General features: G+C 43.9%; 1 protein-coding gene across 1 annotated transcript in view; it reads right to left on the reverse strand.

Moving 5' to 3' along the window:
• Nucleotides 1-22,578, reverse strand: part of LOC115139189 (visinin-like protein 1) — a 42,871-nt gene that overhangs the window by 15,765 nt on the left and 4,528 nt on the right. Inside the window, exon 2 of the mRNA XM_029676322.2 lies at nucleotides 20,988-21,154. Coding sequence (XP_029532182.1) covers nucleotides 20,988-21,149 — 162 coding nt within the window. The 5' untranslated portion in view covers nucleotides 21,150-21,154. The remainder of the gene's footprint in view (nucleotides 1-20,987; nucleotides 21,155-22,578) is intronic.

The raw sequence follows: 22,578 nt of genomic DNA on the forward strand, positions 1-22,578 counted from the left end.
AGGGTGATGAGCTGTGTTGCTTTTACGCCAAACATAACGTTTTGCATTGTTGCCAAAAAGTTCAATTTTGGTTTCATCTGACCAGAGCACCTTCTTCCACATGTTTGGTGTGTCTCCCAGGTGGCTTGTGGCAAACTTTAAACGACACTTTTTATGGATAGCTTTAAGAAATGGCTTTCTTCTTGCCACTCTTCCATAAAGGCCAGATTTGTGCAATATACAACTGATTGTTGTCCTATGGACAGAGTGTCCCACCTCAGCTGTAGATCTCTGCAGTTCATCCAGAGTGATCATGGGCCTCTTGGCTGCATCTCTGATCAGTCTTCTCCTTGTATGAGCTGAAAGTTTAGAGGGACGGCCAGGTCTTGGTAGATTTGCAGTGGTCTGATACTCCTTCCATTTCAATATTATCGCTTGCACAGTGCTCCTTGGGATGTTTAAAGCTTGGGAATTCTTTTTGTATCCAAATCCGGCTTTAAACTTCTTCACAACAGTATCTCGGACCTGCCTGGTGTGTTCCTTGTTCTTCATGATGCTCTCTGCGCTTTTAACGGACCTCTGAGACTATCACAGTGCAGGTGCATTTTTACGGAGACTTGATTACACACAGGTGGATTGTATTTATCATCATTAGTCATTTAGGTCAACATTGGATCATTCAGAGATCCTCACTGAACATCTGGAGAGAGTTTGCTGCACTGAAAGTAAAGGGGCTGAATAATTTTGCACGGCCAATTTTTCAGTTTTTGATTTGTTAAAAAAGTTTGAAATATCCAATAAATGTCGTTCCACTTCATGATTGTGTCCCACTTGTTGTTGATTCTTCACAAAAAAATACAGTTTTATATCTTTATGTTTGAAGCCTGAAATGTGGCAAAAGGTCGCAAAGTTCAAGGGGGCCGAATACTTTCGCAAGGCACTGTACATATGAGATGAGTAATGTAGGGTATATAAACATAAAGTGGCATAGTTTAAAGTGGCTAGTGATACATGTATTACATAAAGATGGCAAGATGCAGTAGATGATATAGAGTACAGTATATAGAGTACAGTATATACATATACATATGAGATGAGTAATGTAGGGTATGTAAACATTATATTAAGTGGCATTTTTTAAAGTGGCTAGTGATACATTTTTTACATTAATTTCCATCCATTTCCATTATTAAAGTGGCTGGAGTTGAGTCAGTATGTTGGCAGCAGCCACTCAATGTTAGTGGTGACTGTTTAACAGTCTGATGGCCTTGAGATAGAAGCTGTTTTTCAGTCTCTCGGTCCCTGCTTTGATGCACCTGTACTGACCTCGCCTTCTGGATGATAGCGGGGTATACAGGCAGTGGCTCGGGTGGTTGTTGTCCTTGATGATCTTTATGGCCTTCCTGTGACATCAGGTGGTGTAGGTGTCCTGGAGGGCAGGTAGTTTGCCCCCGGTGATGCGTTGTGCAGACCTCACCACCCTCTGGAGAGCCTTATGGTTGTGGGCGGAGCAGTTGCCGTACCAGGCGGTGATACAGCCCGACAGGATGCTCTCGATTGTGCATCTGTAGAAGTTTGTGAGTGCTTTTCGTGACATGCAGAATTTCTTTAGCCTCCTGAGGTTGAAGAAGTGCTGCTGCGCCTTCTTCACCACGCTGTCTGTGTGGGTGGACCAATTCAGTTTGTCCGTGATGTGTATGCCGAGGAACTTAAAACCCACTACCCTCTCCACTACTGTCCCGTTGATGTGGATAGGGGGGTGCTCCCTCTGCTGTTTCCTGAACAGATCGGTAACTGTCACACAAAATCCTGACATTGAGTCTACAGGGAAGAGTACACAAGTCGAGATTGTCATAAAACAAATCCTTCACTGAAAGTACAGAGTCATCAATAGATGCCTTGTCCCTTCCAAATAAGCCTACTGGCATACTACAATAGAATGAATCACCTGCAGGTATTCCCAAACTGGGGTACGTGCAATGCTGTCGGGGGTACGCCAAATAAAAATGTGATTCACATTTTTTTTTAAGATATAATTTTTTCTTCACATTTTCAAACAGTCCAATTATATTTTCCAACGGGGCTATAGTGCACTGGTTATCAAGGGGCAAAGTATTGACACGTTCTCTTTAATTGAGAGAAGAGCTTAAAAGTTTTCTTTACTGACCATAATTTTCACTTGTCTGACCGCTTGCATGATGACGAGTTTCTCACACGACTGGCCTATCTGGTTGATGTTTTTTCTCGCCTGAATGATATGAATCTAGGATTACAGGGACTCTCTGCAACTACATTCATGGTGCGGAACAAAATTGAGGCTATGATTAAGAAGTTGGAGCTCTTCTCTGTTTCCATTAACAAGGACAACACACAGGTCTTTCCATCATTGCATGATTTTTTGTGTGCAAATGAAGTCAAGCTTATGGACAATGTCAAATGTGATATAGCGAAGCACCTGAATGAGTTGGGTGTGCAATTACGCAGGTACTTTCCCAAAACGGATAACACAAACAACTGAATTCGTTATCCCCTTCATGCCCTGCCTGGAGTCCACTTACCGATATCTGAACAAGAGAGCATCATCAAAATTGCAACAAGAGGTTCTGGGAAAATGTAATTTAATCAGAAGCCACTGACAGATTTCTGAATTGGGCTGCGCTCAGAGTATCCTGCCTTGGCAAATCAGGCTGTTAAGACACTGATGCCCTTTGCAACCACATACCTATGTGAGAGTGGATTCTCGCCCCTCAATAGCATGAAAACTAAATACAGGCACAGACTGCGTGTGGAAAATGATTTAAGACTGAGACTCTCTCCAATACAACATTGCAGAGTTATGTGCATCCATTCAAGCACACCCTTCTCATTAACCTGTGGTGAGTTATTCACTATTTTCGATGTTTTACATGTAAGATGGTTCAATAAAGAGCAAAATTATTGATTATTATTCTATTATTACTTGTGCCCTGGTCCTAAAAGAGCTCTTTGTCACTTCCCACGAGGGTTGTGACAAAAACTCAAGCTCATTCTTATGTTTAATTAATGTATTGTATAGTGTGTGGCAGGCTTATGTGTAACAGTATAACTTTAGACCGTCCCCTCGCCCATACCCAGGCGCGAACCAGGGACCCTCTGCACACATCAACAACAGTCACCACAAAAGCCGCAGCCCTTGCAGAGCAAGGGGAACTACTACTTCAAGGTCTCAGAGAAAGTGACATCACCGATTGAAACGCTATTTAGCGCGCACTGCTAATATCCAATAAATGTCGTTCCACTTCATGATTGTGTCCCACTTGTTGTTGATTCTTCACAAAAAAATACAGTTTTATATCTTTATGTTTGAAGCCTGAAATGTGGCAAAAGGTCGCAAAGTTCAAGGGGGCCGAATACGTTCGCAAGGCACTGTATATACTGTACTCTATACCATCTACTGCATCTTGATTGAAACACTATTTAGCGCGCACTGCTGACTAAGATAGCCATTTCACATCCGTTACACTCACCCCCCCTTTTGACCTCCTCCTTTTCCGCAGCAACCAGTGATCCGGGTCACGGCACCAATGTAACAGTATAACTTTAGACCGTCCCCTCGCCCATACCCGGGCGCGAACCAGGGACCCTCTGCACACATCAACAACAGTCACCCACGAAGCATCGTTACCCATCGCTCCACAAAAGCCGCGGCCCTTGCAGAGCAAGGGGAACTACTACTTCAAGGTCTCAGAGAAAGTGACGTCACCGATTGAAACGCTATTTAGCGCGCACCGCTAACTAAGCTAGCCGTTTCACATCTGTTACATATGTAACAGTATAACTTTAGACCGTCCCCTCGCCCATACCCGGGCGCGAACCAGGGACCCTCTGCACACATCAACAACAATCACCCACGAAGCATCGTTACCCATCGCTCCACAAAAGCCGCGGCCCTTGCAGAGCAAGGGGAACTACTACTTCAAGGTCTCAGAGCAAGTGACGTCACCGATTGAAACGCTATTTAGCGCGAACACCGCTAACTAGCTAGCCATTTCACATCCGTTACACTCACCCCCCTTTTGACCTCCTCCTTTTCCGCAGCAACCAGTGATCCGGGTCACGGCACCAATGTAACAGTATAACTTTAGACCGTCCCCTCGCCCATACCCGGGCGCAAACCAGGGACCCTCTGCACACATCAACAACAGTCACCCACGAAGCATCGTTACCCATCGCTCCACAAAAGTCATGGCCCTTGCAGAGCAAGGGGAACTACTACTTCAAGGTCTCAGAGCAAGTGACGTCACCGATTGAAACGCTATTTAGCGCGAACACCGCTAACTAGCTAGCCATTTCACATCCGTTACACTTACAATGATGGCAAAAAACAACATTTGAGAGTGCGCTGACCCTGGTGCTCGAGGGGGTACGGTTGAATGTTTGAAGGGGTACGGGACTAAACACATTTTGGGAACCACTGATCTAATACATTACAAGTCGTTGCTATAAACCCATTGGCAGACTACGACAGCATTACAAGGCATTGACATAAGCCCAAGTTTAACTCTTACCACTGTTGCATTATGAGAACCGTGACACTAAACAAGACAGTGAGAGAAGGACTTTGTTTTTAATAAAGACATGAATCATGCATGAATAAGGATTTGTGTTTTATGCAAGTTCTCCAACTACAAAAGATACAGTTGGCCTATTTTCAGACCCTGACAGCACACAAGAAGCAGACCTTCAGTAGAAAAGCAGACAGAGATGGCAGGGAGAGGGAGCTGTTAGCATGTTACTGCATATGGCTGTTGGCAGGGAGCTGTTAGCATGTTACTGCATATGGCTGTTGGCAGGGAGAGGGAGTTGTCAGCATGTTACTGCATATAGCTGTTGGCAGGGACAGGGAGTTGTCAGCATGTTACTGCATATAGCTGTTGGCAGGGAGAGGGAGTTGTCAGCATGTTACTGCACATCTTTTGTCCTCGTCTTGTCGTGTCCTGTATATATATATATTTACAACTTTTTTCACATACATTTTATTTTTATTTTCCATCAACTCATCTTCAAAACACTCTCCTGCAACCCGCCTCACCAATTTATATTTATAAATAAGTATTATTTACCTCAAATCTGCAATCCTCCAAGAAGCTAGCCAGAAACTCCAAGAAGCTAGCCAGAAACTAGCCAGGAGCTAGCCAGAAGCTAGCCCAGAAGCTAATCCAGAAGCTAATCAGAAGCTAGTTCAGAAGCTAGTTAGCTTCTTTACTGGCAAATCGTTAGTATTCAGCTAACCACGGTTTGTGGTCATCAGCTATCCTTTAGCTCGAAAATCTATCGCCAGTTTTGTACGGCGCAACGCGGCTCGGAACGGAACATACCGGACCAATTTTTCTCTCCATGTCCCTGGATTTCAACTGCTCTCTGGACATTCATATCCCGGATCTCACAGCTAGCTAGTTGCTATCCGTGTGACTATCTGCTTTCGTCGATTCCGGAGCAAACATCAATTACTCCGGAGCTAGCCAGCTCCGTCAATCACTCCTGAGTTCCATCAATCACTCCTGGGCTGCAGTCACCTATCCGGACCCGTTTTACTGCCTACGCGGAGCCCCACCGGTCCTTCACAACTGGACTGCCGACGTTATCTACCCGAAGGAGATCCGGCTGGCTCCTCCGTCGCGACGTTACCTGGACGCCCATCTGCGGCCTGCTAACCGTTAGCTGTCTTACCGGCTGCTCTCAGAATAGACAATCGGACAATTTATTTATTTGTATTATTATTATGTTTCTTCTTGGGCCTCTATAACTATATCTAATGTTTATTTTATTTTTTATTTATTTATTTGTTGTTTATTTTATTTTATTTTTTGTGTGATTTGGATTAATCCCCTCTACCACACGGAACCTCACTAATCTACTGACGGAACGCAAGAGGTGGCTAACAACAGACCTCCATCCTATGCTAGCTTGCTACCGATGGCCTGGCTAGCTGTTTAAATCGCCGTGACCCCCAACCAACCTCTCCACTCACTGGACCCTTTTGATCACTCGACTAAGGATGCCTCTCCTTAATGTCAATATGTCTTGTCCATTGCTGTTCTGGTTAGTGTTTATTGGCTTATTTCACTGTAGAGCCTCTAGTCCTGCTCACTATACCTTATCCAATTTATTAGTTCCACCACCCACACATGCTATGACATCTCCTGGTTTCAATGATGTTTCTAGAGACAATATCTCTCTCTTCATCACTCAATACCTAGGTTTACCTCCACTGTATTCACATCCTACCATACCTTTGTCTGTACATTATACCTTGATGCTATTTTATCACCCCCAGAAACCTCCTTTTACTCTCTGTTCCAGACGTTCTAGACGACCAATTCTTATTGCTTTTAGCCGCACCCTTATTCTTCTCCTCCTATGTTCCTCTGGCGATGTAGAGGTGAATCCAGGCCCTGCAGTGCCTAGCTCCACTCCTATTCCCCAGGCGCTCTCTTTTGATGACTTCTGTAACCGTAATAGCCTTGGTTTCATGCATGTCAACAGTTTGTTCTATTCACTGCTTTAGCACACTCTGCCAACCCATGTTCTAGCTGTGTCTGAATCCTGGCTTAGGAAGACCACCAAAAATTCCGAAATTTTAATTCCAAACTACAACATTTTCAGGCAAGATAGAACTGCCAAAGGGGGCGGTGTTGCAATCTACTGCAAAGATAGCCTGCAGAGTTCTGTCCTACTATCCAGGTCTGTACCCAAACAATTTGAACTTCTACTTTTAAAAATCCACCTCTCTAAAAACAAGTCTCTCACCGTTGCCGCCTGCTATAGACTACCCTCTGCCCCCAGCTGTGCTCTGGACACCATATGTGAACTGATTGCCCCCCATCTATCTTCAGAGCTCGTGCTGCTAGGCGACCTAAACTGGAACATGCTTAACACCCCAGCCATCCTACAATCTAAACTTGATGCCCTCAATCTCACACAAATTATCAATGAACCTACCAGGTACCCCCAAAGCCTTGAACACGGGCACCCTCATAGATATCATCCTAACCAACTTCCCCTCTAAATACACCTCTGCTGTCTTCAACCAAGATCTCAGCGATCACTGCCTCATTGCCTGCATCCGTAATGGGTCAGCGGTCAAACGACCTCCACTCATCACTGTAAAACGCTCCCTGAAACACTTCAGCGAGCAGGCCTTTCTAATCGACCTGGCCGGGGTATCCTGGAAGGATATTGATCTCATCCCGTCAGTAGAGGATGCCTGGATATTTTTTTAAATGCCTTCCTAACCATCTTAAATAAACATGCCCCATTCAAGAAATTTAGAACCAGGAACAGATACAGCCCATGGTTCTCCCCAGACCTGACTGCCCTTAACCAACACAAAAACATCCTATGGCGTTCTGCATTAGCATCGAACAGCCCCCGTGATATGCAGCTGTTCAGGGAAGCTAGAAACCGTTATACACAGGCAGTTAGAAAAGCCAAGGCTAGCTTTTTCAAGCAGAAATTTGCTTCCTGCAACACTAACTCAAAAAGTTCTGGGACACTGTAAAGTCCATGGAGAATAAGAACACCTCCTCCCAGCTGCCCACTGCACTGAAGATAGGAAACACTGTCACCACTGATAAATCCACCATAATTGAGAATTTCAACAAGCATTTTTCTACGGCTGGCCATGCTTTCCACCTGGCTACTCCTACCCCGGTCAACAGCACTGCACCCCCAACAGCAACTCGCCCAAGCCTTCCCCATTTCTCCTTCTCCCAAATCCGTTCAGCTGATGTTCTGAAAGAGCTGAAAAATCTGGACCCCTACAAATCAGCCGGGCTAGACAATCTGGACCTTTTCTTTCTAAAATTATCTGCCGAAATTGTTGCCACCCCTATTACTAGCCTGTTCAACCTCTCTTTCGTGTCGTCTGAGATTCCCAAAGATTGGAAAGCAGCTGCGGTCATCCCCCTCTTCAAAGGGGGGGATACTCTTGACCCAAACTGCTATAGACCTATATCTATCCTACCATGCCTTTCTAAGGTCTTCGAAAGCCAAGTCAACAAACAGATTACCGACCATTTAGAATCTCACCATACCTTCTCTGCTATGCAATCTGGTTTCAGAGCTGGTCATGGGTGCACCTCAGCCACGCTCAAGGCCCTAAACGATATCTTAACCGCCATCGATAAGAAACATTACTGTGCAGCCGTATTCATTGATCTGGCCAAGGCTTTCGACTCTGTCAATCACCACATCCTCATCGGCAGACTCGACAGCCTTGGTTTCTCAAATGATTGCCTCGCCTGGTTCACCAACTACTTCTCTGATAGATTTCAGTGTGTCAAATCGGAGGGTCTGCTGTCCGGACCTCTGGCAGTCTCTATGGGGGTGCCACAGGGTTCAATTCTTGGACCGACTCTCTTCTCTATATACATCAATGAGGTCGCTCTTGCTGCTGGTGTGTCTCTGATCCACCTCTACGCAGACGACACCATTCTGTATACTTCCGGCCCTTCTTTGGACACTGTGTTAACAACCCTCCAGGCAAGCTTCAATGCCATACAACTCTCTTTCCGTGGCCTCCAATTGCTCTTAAATACAAGTAAAACTAAATGCATGCTCTTCAACCGATCGCTACCTGCACCTACCCACCTGTCCAACATCACTACTATGGACGGCTCTGACTTAGAATACGTGGACAACTACAAATACTTAGGTGTCTGGTTAGACTGTAAACTCTCCTTCCAGACCCATATCAATCATCTCCAATCCAAAATTAAATCTAGAATTGGCTTCCTATTTCGCAACAAAGCATCCTTCACTCATGCTGCCAAACATACCCTTGTAAAACTGACCATCCTACCAATCCTCGACTTTGGCGATGTCATTTACAAAATAGCCTCCAATACCCTACTCAACAAATTGGATGCAGTCTATCACAGTGCAATCCGTTTTGTTACCAAAGCCCCACCATTGCGACCTGTACGCTCTCGTTGGCTGGCCCTCGCTTCATACTCATCGCCAAACCCACTGGCTCCATGTCATCTACAAGACCCTGCTAGGTAAAGTCCCCCCTTATCTCAGCTCGCTGGTCACCATAGCATCTCCCACCTGTAGCACACGCTCCAGCAGGTATATCTCTCTAGTCACCCCCAAAACCAATTCTTTCTTTGGCCGCCTCTCCTTCCAGTTCTCTGCTGCCAATGACTGGAACGAACTACAAAAATCTCTTAAATTGGAAACACTTATCTCCCTCACTAGCTTTAAGCACCAACTGTCAGAGCATCTTACAGATTACTGCACCTGTACATAGCCCACCTATAATTTAGCCCAAACAACTACCTCTTTCCCAACTGTATTTAATTTATTTATTTATTTTGCTCCTTTGCACCCCATTATTTTTATTATTTATTTTGCTCCTTTGCACCCCATTATTTTTATTTCTACTTTGCACATTCCTCCATTGCAAAACTACCATTCCAGTGTTTTACTTGCTATATTGTATTTACTTTGCCACCATGGCCTTTTTTGCCTTTACCTCCCTTCTCTCCTCATTTGCTCACATTGTATATAGACTTGTTTATACTGTATTATTGACTGTATGTTTGTTTTACTCCATGTGTAACTCTGTGTCGTTGTATCTGTCGAACTGCTTTGCTTTATCTTGGCCAGGTCGCAATTGTAAATGAGAACTTGTTCTCAACTTGCCTACCTGGTTAAATAAAGGTAAAATAAAAAAATAAAAATAAAAATATGGCTGTTGGCAGGGAGCTGTTAGCATGTTACTGCATATAGCTGTTGGCAGGGAGAGGGAGCTGTTAGCATGTTACTGCATATGGCTGTTGGCAGGGAGAGGGAGTTGTCAGCATGTTACTGCATATAGCTGTTGGCAGGGAGAGGGAGTTGTTAGCATGTTACTGCATATGGCTGTTGGGAGGGAGAGGGAGTTGTCAGCATGTTACTGCATATAGCTGTTGGCAGGGAGAGGGAGTTGTCAGCATGTTACTGCATATAGCTGTTGGCAGGGAGAGGGAGTTGTCAGCATGTTACTGCATATGGCTGTTGGGAGGGAGAGGGAACTGTTAGCATGTTACTGCATATAGCTGTTGGCAGGGAGAGGGAGCTGTTAGCATATAACTGCATATAGCTGTTGGCAGGGAGAGGGAACTGTTAGCATGTTACTGCATATAGCTGTTGGCAGGGAGAGGGAACTGTTAGCATGTTACTGCATATAGCTGTTGGCAGGGAGAGGGAGCTGTTAGCATATAACTGCATATAGCTGTTGGCAGGGAGAGGGAACTGTTAGCATGTTAATGCATATAGCTGTTAACCTTGGTTATGTCTCAAACGGCACCATAAAGTGTGTCCCTATGGGCCCTGATCAAAAGTAGTGCACTATACAAGGACTAGAGTGCCATTTGAGACGCAACGCCTTGTCCTGCCAGCGCATCACTCACACAAAGACGCTGGCTTGTTCACAGAGCAGAAAGAGAGAGAGGGCTGCTGAGTACATGCATAATTCAGCATCCATCATTTGGATGTTTCAAGTTTTGTGTGACAGACTGACCGACCTACTGATGGGGGCTCTAAGATGCTTTCTGAATTCTTACATAAACGTCAGTGACATGCAAGGCAGAGAAAGGAGGGAGAGAGAAGAGAGAGAGAGAGAGCTAAACTCAGGCAGCATAGCCAGCAAGCACCCTTTGGGACCCCAGTCTCAGTTATAAAACTCACGCACACAACCACACAGAGAGAGAGAGAGAGAGAGAGAGAGAGAGAGAGAGAGAGAGAGTGAGGTGAGGCTACGGGGAAATAGTTCACAGCAGTGCACCCACTCCCCAGTATCCACCATAATGGAAACATGAGAAAATACCAAACTAATTATGACAGATTATAGAAAAAAAACTGTACACTATAGATATCCTCTAAAACAGCAGGGAGGATGGAAAGATAAGGATGGAATTCTAACCACATTATGGTGTCAACAAACTGACTCAAATTGCACGCTACTCCCTATATAGTTCACTACAGTATATAGTGAAGAGGGTTCAATTTGGATGCACTCTAAATGCCAGTATTATGCAAGTAACTTTTGTCCAAAGTCTCTTAGGATCATTCAGGTCTTGAAAAATGAGACACTGATTGTGAAAGCCTTCACAGGGGAAGTCACTAAATGAAATAACACAGCCTTGTCAGATTATTTTATCAGTAATATTGCTTGTCTCTGTATTAACCAGCTAGTAAGTGAAGGTGTTTGTTTGTTTCAGCATTATGAAACAAAAGTGTTCAGCATAGCCCATGGGAGTAGGGTGAAGTTGCCCCTAGACGCTGATCTTGGATCAGTTTGGCATTTTCACCACTAATGGTTAAATTTGGGGTTGATCAGTAACTAGGAGAAACTTCACCCTGGTCATCATCTCGGCACAATACTGTCAGTGTGTTTATCAGCCAGCAGAGGGGGGCAGTGAGAGAGGGAGCAGAGGAAGGAGGGCCATCCAAAATGCCGGCATCCCTCCCTCTGACTCAGCTTTTAGTGGCTGTTAGGTAGACCCGGGGACAGCCCTAGTTTCTTACCCTAACCCTTTTAGAGGCTGTCAGGTAGACCCGGGGACAGCCCTAGTTTCTTACCCTAACCCTTTTAGAGGCTGTCAGGTAGACCCGGGGACAGCCCTAGTTTCTTACCCTAACCCTTTTAGAGGCTGTCAGGTAGACCCGGGGACAGCCCTGGTTTTTAACCCTCACCCTTTTAGAGACTGTCAGGTAGACCCGGGGACAGCCCTAGTTTCTTACCCTAACCCTTTTAGAGGCTGTCAGGTAGACCCGGGGACAGCCCTAGTTTCTTACCCTAACCCTTTTAGAGTCTGTCAGGTAGACCCGGGGACAGCCCTAGTTTCTTACCCTAACCCTTTTAGAGGCTGTCAGGTAGACCCGGGGACAGCCCTAGTTTCTTACCCTAACCCTTTTCGAGACTGTCAGGTAGACCCGGGGACAGCCCTAGTTTCTTACCCTAACCCTTTTAGAGGCTGTCAGGTAGACCCGGGGACAGCCTAGTTTCTTACCCTAACCCTTTTAGAGCCTGTCAGGTAGACCCGGGGACAGCCCTGGTTTCTTACCCTAACCCTTTTAGAGGCTGTCAGGTAGACCCGGGGACAGCCCTGGTTTTTAACCCTAACCCTTTTAGAGGCTGTCAGGTAGACCCGGACCAGCCCTAGTTTTTAACCCTAACCCTTTTAGAGGCTGTCAGGTAGACCCGGGGACAGCCCTGGTTTTTAACCCTAACCCATTTAGAGGCTGTCAGGTAGACCCGGACCAGCCCTAGTTTTTAACCCTAACCCTTTTAGAGGCTGTCAGGTAGACCCGGGGACAGCCCTAGTTTCTTACCCTAACCCTTTTAGAGGCTGTCAGTTAGACCCGGGGACAGCCCTGGTTTTTAACCCTAACCCTTTTAGAGGCTGTCAGGTAGACCTGGGGACAGCCCTAGTTTCTTACCCTAACCCTTTTAGAGGCTGTCAGGTAGACCCGGGGACAGCCCTGGTTTTTAACCCTAACCCTTTTAGAGGCTGTCAGGTAGACCCGGGGACAGCCCTAGTTTCTTACCCTAACCCATTTAGAGGCTGTCAGGTAGACCCGGGGACAGCCCTGGTTTTTAACCCTCACCCTTTTAGAGGCTGTCAGGTAGACCCGGGGACAGCCCTAGTTTCTTACCCTAACCCTTTTAGAGGCTGTCAGGTAGACCCGGGGACAGCCCTGGTTTTTAACCCTCACCCTTGAAGTGGTTACCAGATACCTTCTTCATTTGCACAAGGGGCGACATTTAAGGCTGAGGAGTGAGTTTTACACCTCTCCATCTGCTACATATACATGTGAAGCATCTAGTCATAATTAAAATATATGCCATTTAGCAGTAGATTTTATGTGCATACATTTTTTACCTACGGTTTGTCCCGGGAATCAAACCCACTATCCTGGCATTGCAAGAACCATGCTCACAATATAGGCTTTACTTAACAAGCCACAAGTTAACCAGCTTCATGATGCATTATGTAACATAACATTGGATTTTTCTAACTAATGTCTCCTCACGTCTCCTACCATCGTTAAAATCACACCACATATATTTGTCACGTTCTGACCTTTATTTCCTTTGTTTTGTATTTATTTAGTATGGTCAGGGCGTGAGTTGGGTGGGCAGTCTATGTTTGTTTTTCTATGTTTTGGGGTATTTCTATGTTTCGGCCTAGTATGGTTCTCAATCAGAGGCAGGTGTCATTAGTTGTCTCTGATTGAGAATCATACTTAGGTAGCCTGGGTTTCACTGTGTTTGTGGGTGATTGTTCCTGTCTCTGTGTTTTGCACCAGATAGGGCTGTTTTTGGTTTTCCACGTTTATTATTTTGTAGTGTTCATGTTTATCTGTTTTTATTAAACATGAGTCAATATAACCACGCTGCGTTTTGGTCCTCTACTTCACCACAGGAAAACCCTGACAATATTTAGTGATTGGGAACACTAATTAAGAGAGCATTCAATTGTTATGAAGTTAATTTAAAAAAGAGTTCAGTTCACACCATCAACATATTTAGTGAAGCATCTAACTCTCTTTCTCTCCCTCACTCACCCTTCCTCCACCCTCTCACACCCCCTCCCCTCCCCTTCTCTCTCTCTCTCTCTCCCCCTTCTCTCTCTCTCTCTCTCTCTCTCTCTCTCCCCCTCTCTCTCTGTGTTTCTTTCTCTCTCTCCCACATCCTCTCTCCATTTCTATAGTCAGAGGAGCAGTGGATGGGTATGTTGCCCTTTCTCTAGTGATTGAATTAGATGTGCAGTTGGCCTGCAGGATAACAAGGCCTGGCTGGCACAACACAGCACAACCCCCCTCTACTCTACTGCTCCAGACCTGCACACACACATACAGTATGCCCCCACACGCACAACACATATGCACACACATTATTATATAAAGGCTTTTTAGCTTGTCTCAAGTGGCCATAGCTAAACAAACTCAGTACCCTCCCTCCCCTAGCCCAGCCCAGTACCCTCCCCTAGCCCAGTACCCTCCCCTCCCCCAGTACCATACCCTCCCCTCCCCTAGTACCCTCCCCTAGCCCAGCCCAGTATCCTCCCCTAGCCCAGTACCCTCCCCTCCCCTCCCCTAGCCCAGCCCAGTACCCTCCCCTAGCCCAGTACCCTCCCCTCCCCCAGTACTCTCCCCTCGCCTAGCCCAGTACCCTCACCTCCCCTCGTCCAGTAACCTCTCCTCCCAGAGAGAGAGAGAGATACGGGGGCACCCAGGCCGTCATATGATTTTCAGGCAAGGCTTTACAAACAATGTAGTAAAAAAGGTATATTCTGGGTAATAATGGAGTAATACTATTGTACTAATCTCATCAGGCATTTCTAAGTTATTTTCCTCAAGAATCAACTGATATAGGCTTCATCATTATTGAACAGCAGGTAATATTGCAGATTGCACCTTTAAGCCAGTGCCTGCTCTCCAGAACTCTAGTACCAGTGACAAAGACAGAGTGTAACATACAGCATCTGTCATGGTGGTCTTACGTCCTGTCTGTCAAACATCTGATCACATTATTACATCCCTCGTCATATTATGGATTGTTGCTGCCCTCGTCTCTGTCCGTCACTGACCACAGGACTGTTTCCATTTGTGGAAATTAAAGCATCCCACAGGGTCATTAATTCCAAACTTATGATAGTAATGCTGGGACTGTCTGGGAGAGGGGGTGGGTCACACACACACACACACACACACACACACACACACACACACACACACACACACACACACACACACACACACACACACACACACACACACACACACACACACACACACACACACACACACACACACACACACACAGCATCAAATGCCCTGCAGGTATTGAAGTGAGAATCGCCAAACCAGAATCTATCTATCCAGCCCATCAATCCAGGTCAGGGCACTGCACCGTGTGTCCTGGTGTGGTGCAGTGTTAGGGATAGGTTTCCATCAGAGTGTGTGTGTGTGGAAGGGGGGTGTTCGATCTGTGTGATTGCCTGCTGTGTAGAGAGAGACTAAGTTCCTGCATGGTGCTGTATGGGGTATTGGTGATGTCACTATAAAGGCTTCTGCATTGTGCTGTATGGGATATTGGGGATGTCACAATAAAGGCTTCTGCATGGTGCTGTATGGGGTATTGGTGATGTCACTATAAAGGCTTCTGCATTGTGCTGTATGGGTGGTTGGTGGTGTCACTATAAAGGCTTCTGTATGGTGCTGTATGGGGTGTTGGTGATGTCACTATAAAGGCTTCTGTATGGTGCTGTATGGGGTGTTGGTGATGTCACTATAAAGGCTTCTGCATGATGCTGTATAGGTGGTTGGTGATGTCACTATAAAGGCTTCTGCATGGTGCTGTATGGGTGGTTAATGATGTCACTATAAAGGCTTCTGCATGGTGCTGTATGGGGTGTTGGTGATGTCACTATAAAGGATTCTGCATGGTGCTGTATGGGTGGTTAATGATGTCACTATAAAGGCTTCTGCATGGTGCTGTATGGGGTGTTGGTGATGTCACTATAAAGGATTCTGCATGGTGCTGTATGGGTGGTTAATGATGTCACTATAAAGGCTTCTGCATGGTGCTGTACAACCCAGTGCATAAGCTCCCCTCAGGCCAATTACAGTCTGATAGCTGTATTCAGCAGGAACCATACATTAAGTATGTTACTCTGCAGCTTATCACTGATGACACAGCAACATCTATATCATCACAACAAGACCAAACACACACTGGGAGCCCAGTCACTTACCTGACACTAATGTCATCACCCCGGACCCTAGGCTCTCTCTCTCTGTGTGTGTGTGTGTGTGTGTGTGTGTGTGTGTGTGGAATGCCACAACATCTACTTAAAACTCAAAAGTAAAATGTCACTGGAAATGTAGTTCGACAGTATCTTCTGTACACTGGGATTACATAGAACTCATCTCCTTCAAAACTGAAATTCAGCTCTGAGCAACGTGTTTTCACTGTGTTTTGATGGAAGCCAATGACGTAATAATCACCAACCATAATGGCCTTTTTTAACGATACTACCACTGACATTTTGTCTACTGTTAAACCACAAGTCCAACATTCTAAATTGTACACTTTCTTACTTCAATGTATCCCATTCCAAACCCAGTCCAGACACCCCTTGCCGTCAACACTCATTAGCTTAAGTTGAAAACAAACATGCTAGCAGTTCATTGTGCTCACAATAGCGCAACTCAATCTATAAAGCCGATCGATTTCTGAGTTCAGTCTGGAAAACTATAATTGGAAATCATTGGTACGGAGCTACACACGTAGAATAGAAATTGAATCTACCACCAGAGGGGGGGAAAAAGCACCAGAGCCCTCAACATGCACTGATATTGTGCTCACTCAAAAAGCGTTCACTCCCTTGACGCGGACAAAATTATTGCCACTACAAACGCAGTTGAAATGAAAAGGAAGAGACTGAAAACAAAGATTTAACCCTGTTTTAACATTGCCTATTTGAGCACACTGGGACTCAATAGACGTATAATAATTCAGTATTTAGCACAGTGACAGAAATGGCATCTGGACAGTTGGCTCAGGTGGATGGAATGTGAACGAATCAAAGGCATGATGTCACGGTCGACTGCCCCTATCTCCCTTCTATCAATGTTTGTAGCATGTTCCTTAATTCCATTCTTTACATTTAGGTTGTGTGTATTATGTGTATTTTTGTCAATTGTTAGAAATTACTGCACTGTACAAGCATTTCACTACACTAGAGGTCGACCGATTAATCATGGCCGATTAATTAGGTCAGTTTTCAAGTTTTCATAACAATCGGTAATCTGCATTTTTGGACGCCGATTATGGCCGATTACATTGCACTACACAAGGAGACTGCGTGGCAGGCTGACCACCTGTTACGCGAGTGCAGTAAGGAGCCAAGGTAAGTTGCTAGCTAGCATTAAACTTGTCTTATAAAAAACTATCTATCTTCACATAATCACTAGTTAACTACACATGGTTGATGATATTACTAGGTTAATTTAACTAGCTTGTCCTGCGTTGCAAATAATCAATGCGGTGGCTGTTAATTTATCATCAAATCACAGCCTGCTTCGCCAAACAGGTGATGATTTAACAAAAGCGCATTCACAAAAAAGCACTGTCATTGCACCAATGTATCTAACCATAAACATCCATGCCTTTCTTAAAATCAATACACAAGTGTATATTTTTAAACCTGTATATTTAGTCAAAAGACATTCATGTTAGCAGGCAATATTAACTAGGGAATTGTGTCACTTCTCTTGCGTTCTGTGCAAGCAGTCAGGGTATATGCAGCAGATTGGGCCGCCTGGCTCTTTGCGAACTGTGTGAAGAAGACCATTTCTTCCTAACAAAGACCGTAATTAATTTGCCAGAATTTTACATAATTATGACATAACATTGAAGGTTGTGCAATGTAACAGCAATATTTAGACTTGGGGATGCCACCTGTTCGATAAAATACATAAAGGTTCCGTATTTCACTGAAAAAATACACGTTTTGTTTTTTAAATGATAGTTTCGGATTTGACCATATTAATGACATAAGGCTCGTATTTCTGTGTGCTATTATATTATAATTAAGTCTATGATTTGATATTTGATAGAGCATTCTGACTGAGCGGTGGTAGGCAGCAGCAGGCTCATAAGCATTAATTCAAACAGCACTTTCCTACGTTTGCCAGCAGCTCTTCGCAATGCTTGAAGCACAGCGATATTTATGACTTCAAGCCTATCAACTCCCGAGATTTGGCTGGCAATACTATAGTGCCTATAAGAACATCCAATAGTCAAAGTTATATGAAATACAAATTGTATAGAGAGATATAGTCCTATAATTCCTATAATAACTACAACCTAAAACTTCTTACCTGGGAATATTGAAGACTCATGTTAAAAGGAACCACCAGCTTTCTCATGTTCTGAGCAAGGAGCTTAAACGTTAGCTTTTTTACATGGCAAATATTGCACTTTTACTTTCTTCTCCAACACTGTGTTTTTGCATTATTTAAACCAAATATGTTTCATTATTTATTTGAGACTAAATTGATTTGTATTTCTGTATTATATTAAGTTAAAATAAGTGTTCATTCAGTATTGTTGTAATTGTCATTATTACAAATATATAAAAATCGACCGATTAATCGGTTTCTGCTTTTTTTTGGGTCTTCTAATAATCGGTATCGGTATCGGCGTTGAAAAATCATAATCGGTCGACCTCTACATTACACCGCAATAACATCTGCATGTGACAATAAAATTAGATTCGATTTTGCGCCCTCACTCACAGTCACTGAAATGACCTAAGTCACACAGAACATACTTTCACACACACACGCACATCATTGGGACACACACACACGTGAGGGCGCATGCACACACACACACGAGTGCACACACACACACACACACACACCCATTGGGACACACGAGTGAACGCGGGGACACACACACACACCATTCCTTTTCAGAGGAACAGTCTGTCCAGCTAATGTGAGGTAATCAATGATCTCACTATCAGAGCCTTTGGATTTAAATAAAACCCTTTCACTGATATCCTGTTGCCTGGAAACACAATAGGACGCCGTGATAAAAGGTTAACTCGCCAGCAGCCATCAGCCTCTGAAACCTCTTTGGAACACCACTCTGTATGGTACATCAGTTTCACCCACAGTGCACTCGATACATTGGTTGTCAATTATAGTAAGACGGTCTCCAGCATGTAGATGTTCATACACTCTGTCAGCCTGTCACAAAGAACCCCAAATGGGGTTACGAGGGTGTACATGTAGGTCTACACCACAGATATTTGAATGTGTGTTTTTGTCTTGTGGCGTTTTCTAAAGCCTCTTAGCTAATGCAGACTAGGTGTGCTTCCGAAAATGGCACCCTTTTCCCTTTATAGTGCACAACTTTTGACTTTGACCGATAGGGAATTAGGTGCCATTTGGGACACAGCCTAGAGCAGCATTGATATTTCTAGCCATGCCTTTAGATACTCTCTAACATGGTTTAACATCTTTCATTATGGGGCATTTCCTGAGAGGACCGACCAGGGTTAGGATGTCAGTAGCTATACAGTGCCTTCAAAAAGTATTCATACCCTTTGACTTATTTCAAATTTGCTTTTGTTACTGTAAGGTATGCGTAACTGGCTGCAGGGAAGTCAGCCACAGGAGAGCAGAACTGGGTAGCCAAACGGAGCCCCTTTATTACGGTGAACAGACACACGGCACTAAGAACAATAAACAAATACGGGTTGACATAACCCGGCGCAAACTAGTCTGACGTGCATATACACGTAACAACAAACAATTCCACACACAGACATGGGGGGAACAGAGGGTTAAATACACATCAAATAATGAGGGAATGTAAACCATGTGTGCAGGAAAACAAGACAAAACAAATGGAAAATGAAAAGTGGATCGGCGATGGCTAGAAGACCAGTGACGTCGACGGCCGAACGCCGCCCGAACAAGGAGCGGAACCGACTTCAGCGGATGTCGTGACAGTTACAGCCTGAATTCAAAATGTATTCAATACATACAACACACCATAATGTGTATTAAGGCGCTGCATCTAAGTGCTAGAGACGTCACTACCGACCCTGGTTCGATTCCAGGCTGTATCACAACCGGCCGTGATTGGGAGTCCCATAGGGCAGCACACAATTGGCCCAGCGTCGTCGGGGTTAGGGTTTGACCGGGGTAGGCCGTCATTGTAAATAACAATTTGCCTAGTTAAATAAAGGTTATATAAAAATAAATACAAATTATGTGACTTGTTAAAGCACATTTTTTATCATATTTAGGCTTGCAATAACATAGGGGTTGAATACTTATTGACTCAAGACATTTCAGCTTTTCATTTTTCATTAATTTGTACAAATTTCTAACAACATAATTCCACTTTGACATTATGGAGTATTGTGTAAAACAACAAAATGTGTGAATACAGGGGTGTGAATACATTCTGAAGGCACTGTCATCCACTAACAACAAATCTACACTCCAGGACGCATGATACTTCATTAATGGTCAATATTCATACATGGCTGTAGCTATAAGATCTTAACAATCTTATTTCAATTAATTAAATAGAAGATTATAAAGATTACATTTACCTATATAAAATTACCTGAAAGTTTCATTAAACCTCTGTATTTAGGACTAGAAATATAAAATTCTTCTCACCTCTCGCCTGTGAATAATAATTTCTCCCCGAGCTCCTCTACAGATGAGGAGATAAATATTAAAGGAGATTATAATCAAAGTGCTCTTGAGTTGTTCTTGAGTTGCTTCACCGTCGATTAGTTTCCTGCCCGGATACAGGAGGGAAAGAATAACATAACGGATACAGCTGAGGGAACGAATAAGACAGGAGAGTGATGTCACATACTGTAATGTACTCGTTACTAATTACAGTACTGTTATTGAGCTTGCCATAGGATCATGTTGTTTTGATTGCTTTTCCACTGCGATGACATATGCTTCTGTTATACTTACAAAGCTCAAAAACCTCTGCATTTCTGCTAGTTCTCAACATTTCTGTAGAGTATTGAGATGTATGGTTTTTGAACACATTCACTTGTGGAGAAATTGAAAGAATGTTGTACGACATCACTTCCTCAACTACCAAGCCTTGGGAGTCCTATATCTATCCTTGTGTATTTTCAATCCACTGCTAAACCAATTGGCCTATCGCACCAATAACGAGTGTACTATTCTACTCTACTCTACTCTACTCTACTCTACTATATGGAGATATTGCTGATAAAAGGGTCTGTGTCTGTGCATATGTTGGCAAAGTGACAGTGTGCATCCAAAATGGCACCCTTATTCCCTATATAGTGCACTACTTCTGATGAGATCCTGATGGGCTCTGGCCAAAAGTAGGGCACTTTATAGGGAATAGGGTGCATTTAGATGTTGGCAGAGTGACAGTGTTCTGTAGCTACCTTCACATAGAGTTGTTGGAACTCGTCCAGATTGAGTCGTCCACTGGGGCAGTCTTTGAGGAAGCCTTTGTACCACTGTTTCAGTTCGTGCTCGTTAAATTCTGTGCTCTTTACCAGATCCTCCATCACCTCTGGGGTCAGCTTGCTGTTTTTCGCTCCCATTTTATCTGTAAAAGAATGGCAGGAGAATTATTTTAGAATGTCAGAGGAAGGAAAAGTAATGGGACATTATTATTTGAGAATGTCTGGATGGAAAGAAAGAATGGTGCCTGATTACTTTGGAGAGTATGCAAAGAATGAATGGAACACATGATTTCTCTATCAGAACAGGTTAAATACCTATGGCAGTCTGGACTAACAGTGACAGAAATCTCTAAAAGGTATCAGCAAAGTCATTCATCAGGCTTGAATTAAAGAAAGGAGAATTTTCTAGCACAGGTAATTATATTCTAAACACCACCTCAACCCAGCTGTAGCTAAAAATAGCTGTAATGTATAAAAAATCACCTCAATCCAATGAATTATGTGATATTTAGGGCAAAGTAATAATGTTGAACACTATGTGTGGATTTATATACCATATCTCTATTTGGCTACACCAGGGACGATAAAACACAGATGATCGAAGAATATTCCTGGATAGCTTCGATGATTGTCTTATGTTTTAAGACGTTTGACACATTGATAGATCTTACGAGCACTAGGGAGTGGCCTACCTCTACTTAGCTGGCTGCTACACCAACTCATACTGTATAATTAAAACAAAAATAAAGCCATGGTTGTCTGGAAATAAAGTATATACAATCACTTCTGCTCTGCCTAAGTATCTACAATCACTCAACAACAAACATGCACCAGGTCAGACCACTGGAGATTGAACTAGCAAACGAGTCTGTATCCAACAGCAATTCCTTGAGGTTGTTAGGCTAAGTGTCCCAGGTTGTTTGTTTTATTGTGATCTGATGCCATAATTGTGACTTTGTGTCTAATTTCCCTTTCGGCCCACTTTGCTTAGCCTTAGGGCAAGGGAGATTGGGCTATCTCCTTTTCTTAGCCTTAGCCCTATCTCCTCTGCTTAGCCTTAGCCCTATCTCCTTTGCTTAGCCTTAGCCCTATATCCTTTGCTTAGCCTTAGCCCTATCTCCACAGCCTGCAGCTGTTTGCACCCCAGCCTCTGTATCCAGCCCAGCTCACACTGCTTCACACACACACACACACACACACACACACACACACACACACACACACACACACACACACACACACACACACTGCTTCTAATTCAGCCAGATTAGTTCATTAAGCACCCTGTCATTAGTATAATGAGCATGCCAAACGAACCAATGCTACAATGTGACTTTTACCATTTAGAAAATCTGGCCCCTCTCACTAGTCACCAATGCTCTCACTGAATCACAAAAGGTCCCGAGTAGAGAAAGCAGATCTGAAATCTGGAGATTTTATTCTCAATGTGTAATGGTTGTGTAATTCTTAGTACGCTAGATTCATGTAAAAGGGGGAAAGAGCTAAAAATGTATTCTGCTCGTATTAAACAATGAGAGATTATATGATACCATCAGAAAGGCCATAT

This window comes from Oncorhynchus nerka, linkage group LG13 (genome assembly GCF_034236695.1).
Source record: "Oncorhynchus nerka isolate Pitt River linkage group LG13, Oner_Uvic_2.0, whole genome shotgun sequence".
In the NCBI taxonomy this organism is placed as follows: Eukaryota; Metazoa; Chordata; class Actinopteri; order Salmoniformes; family Salmonidae; genus Oncorhynchus; species Oncorhynchus nerka.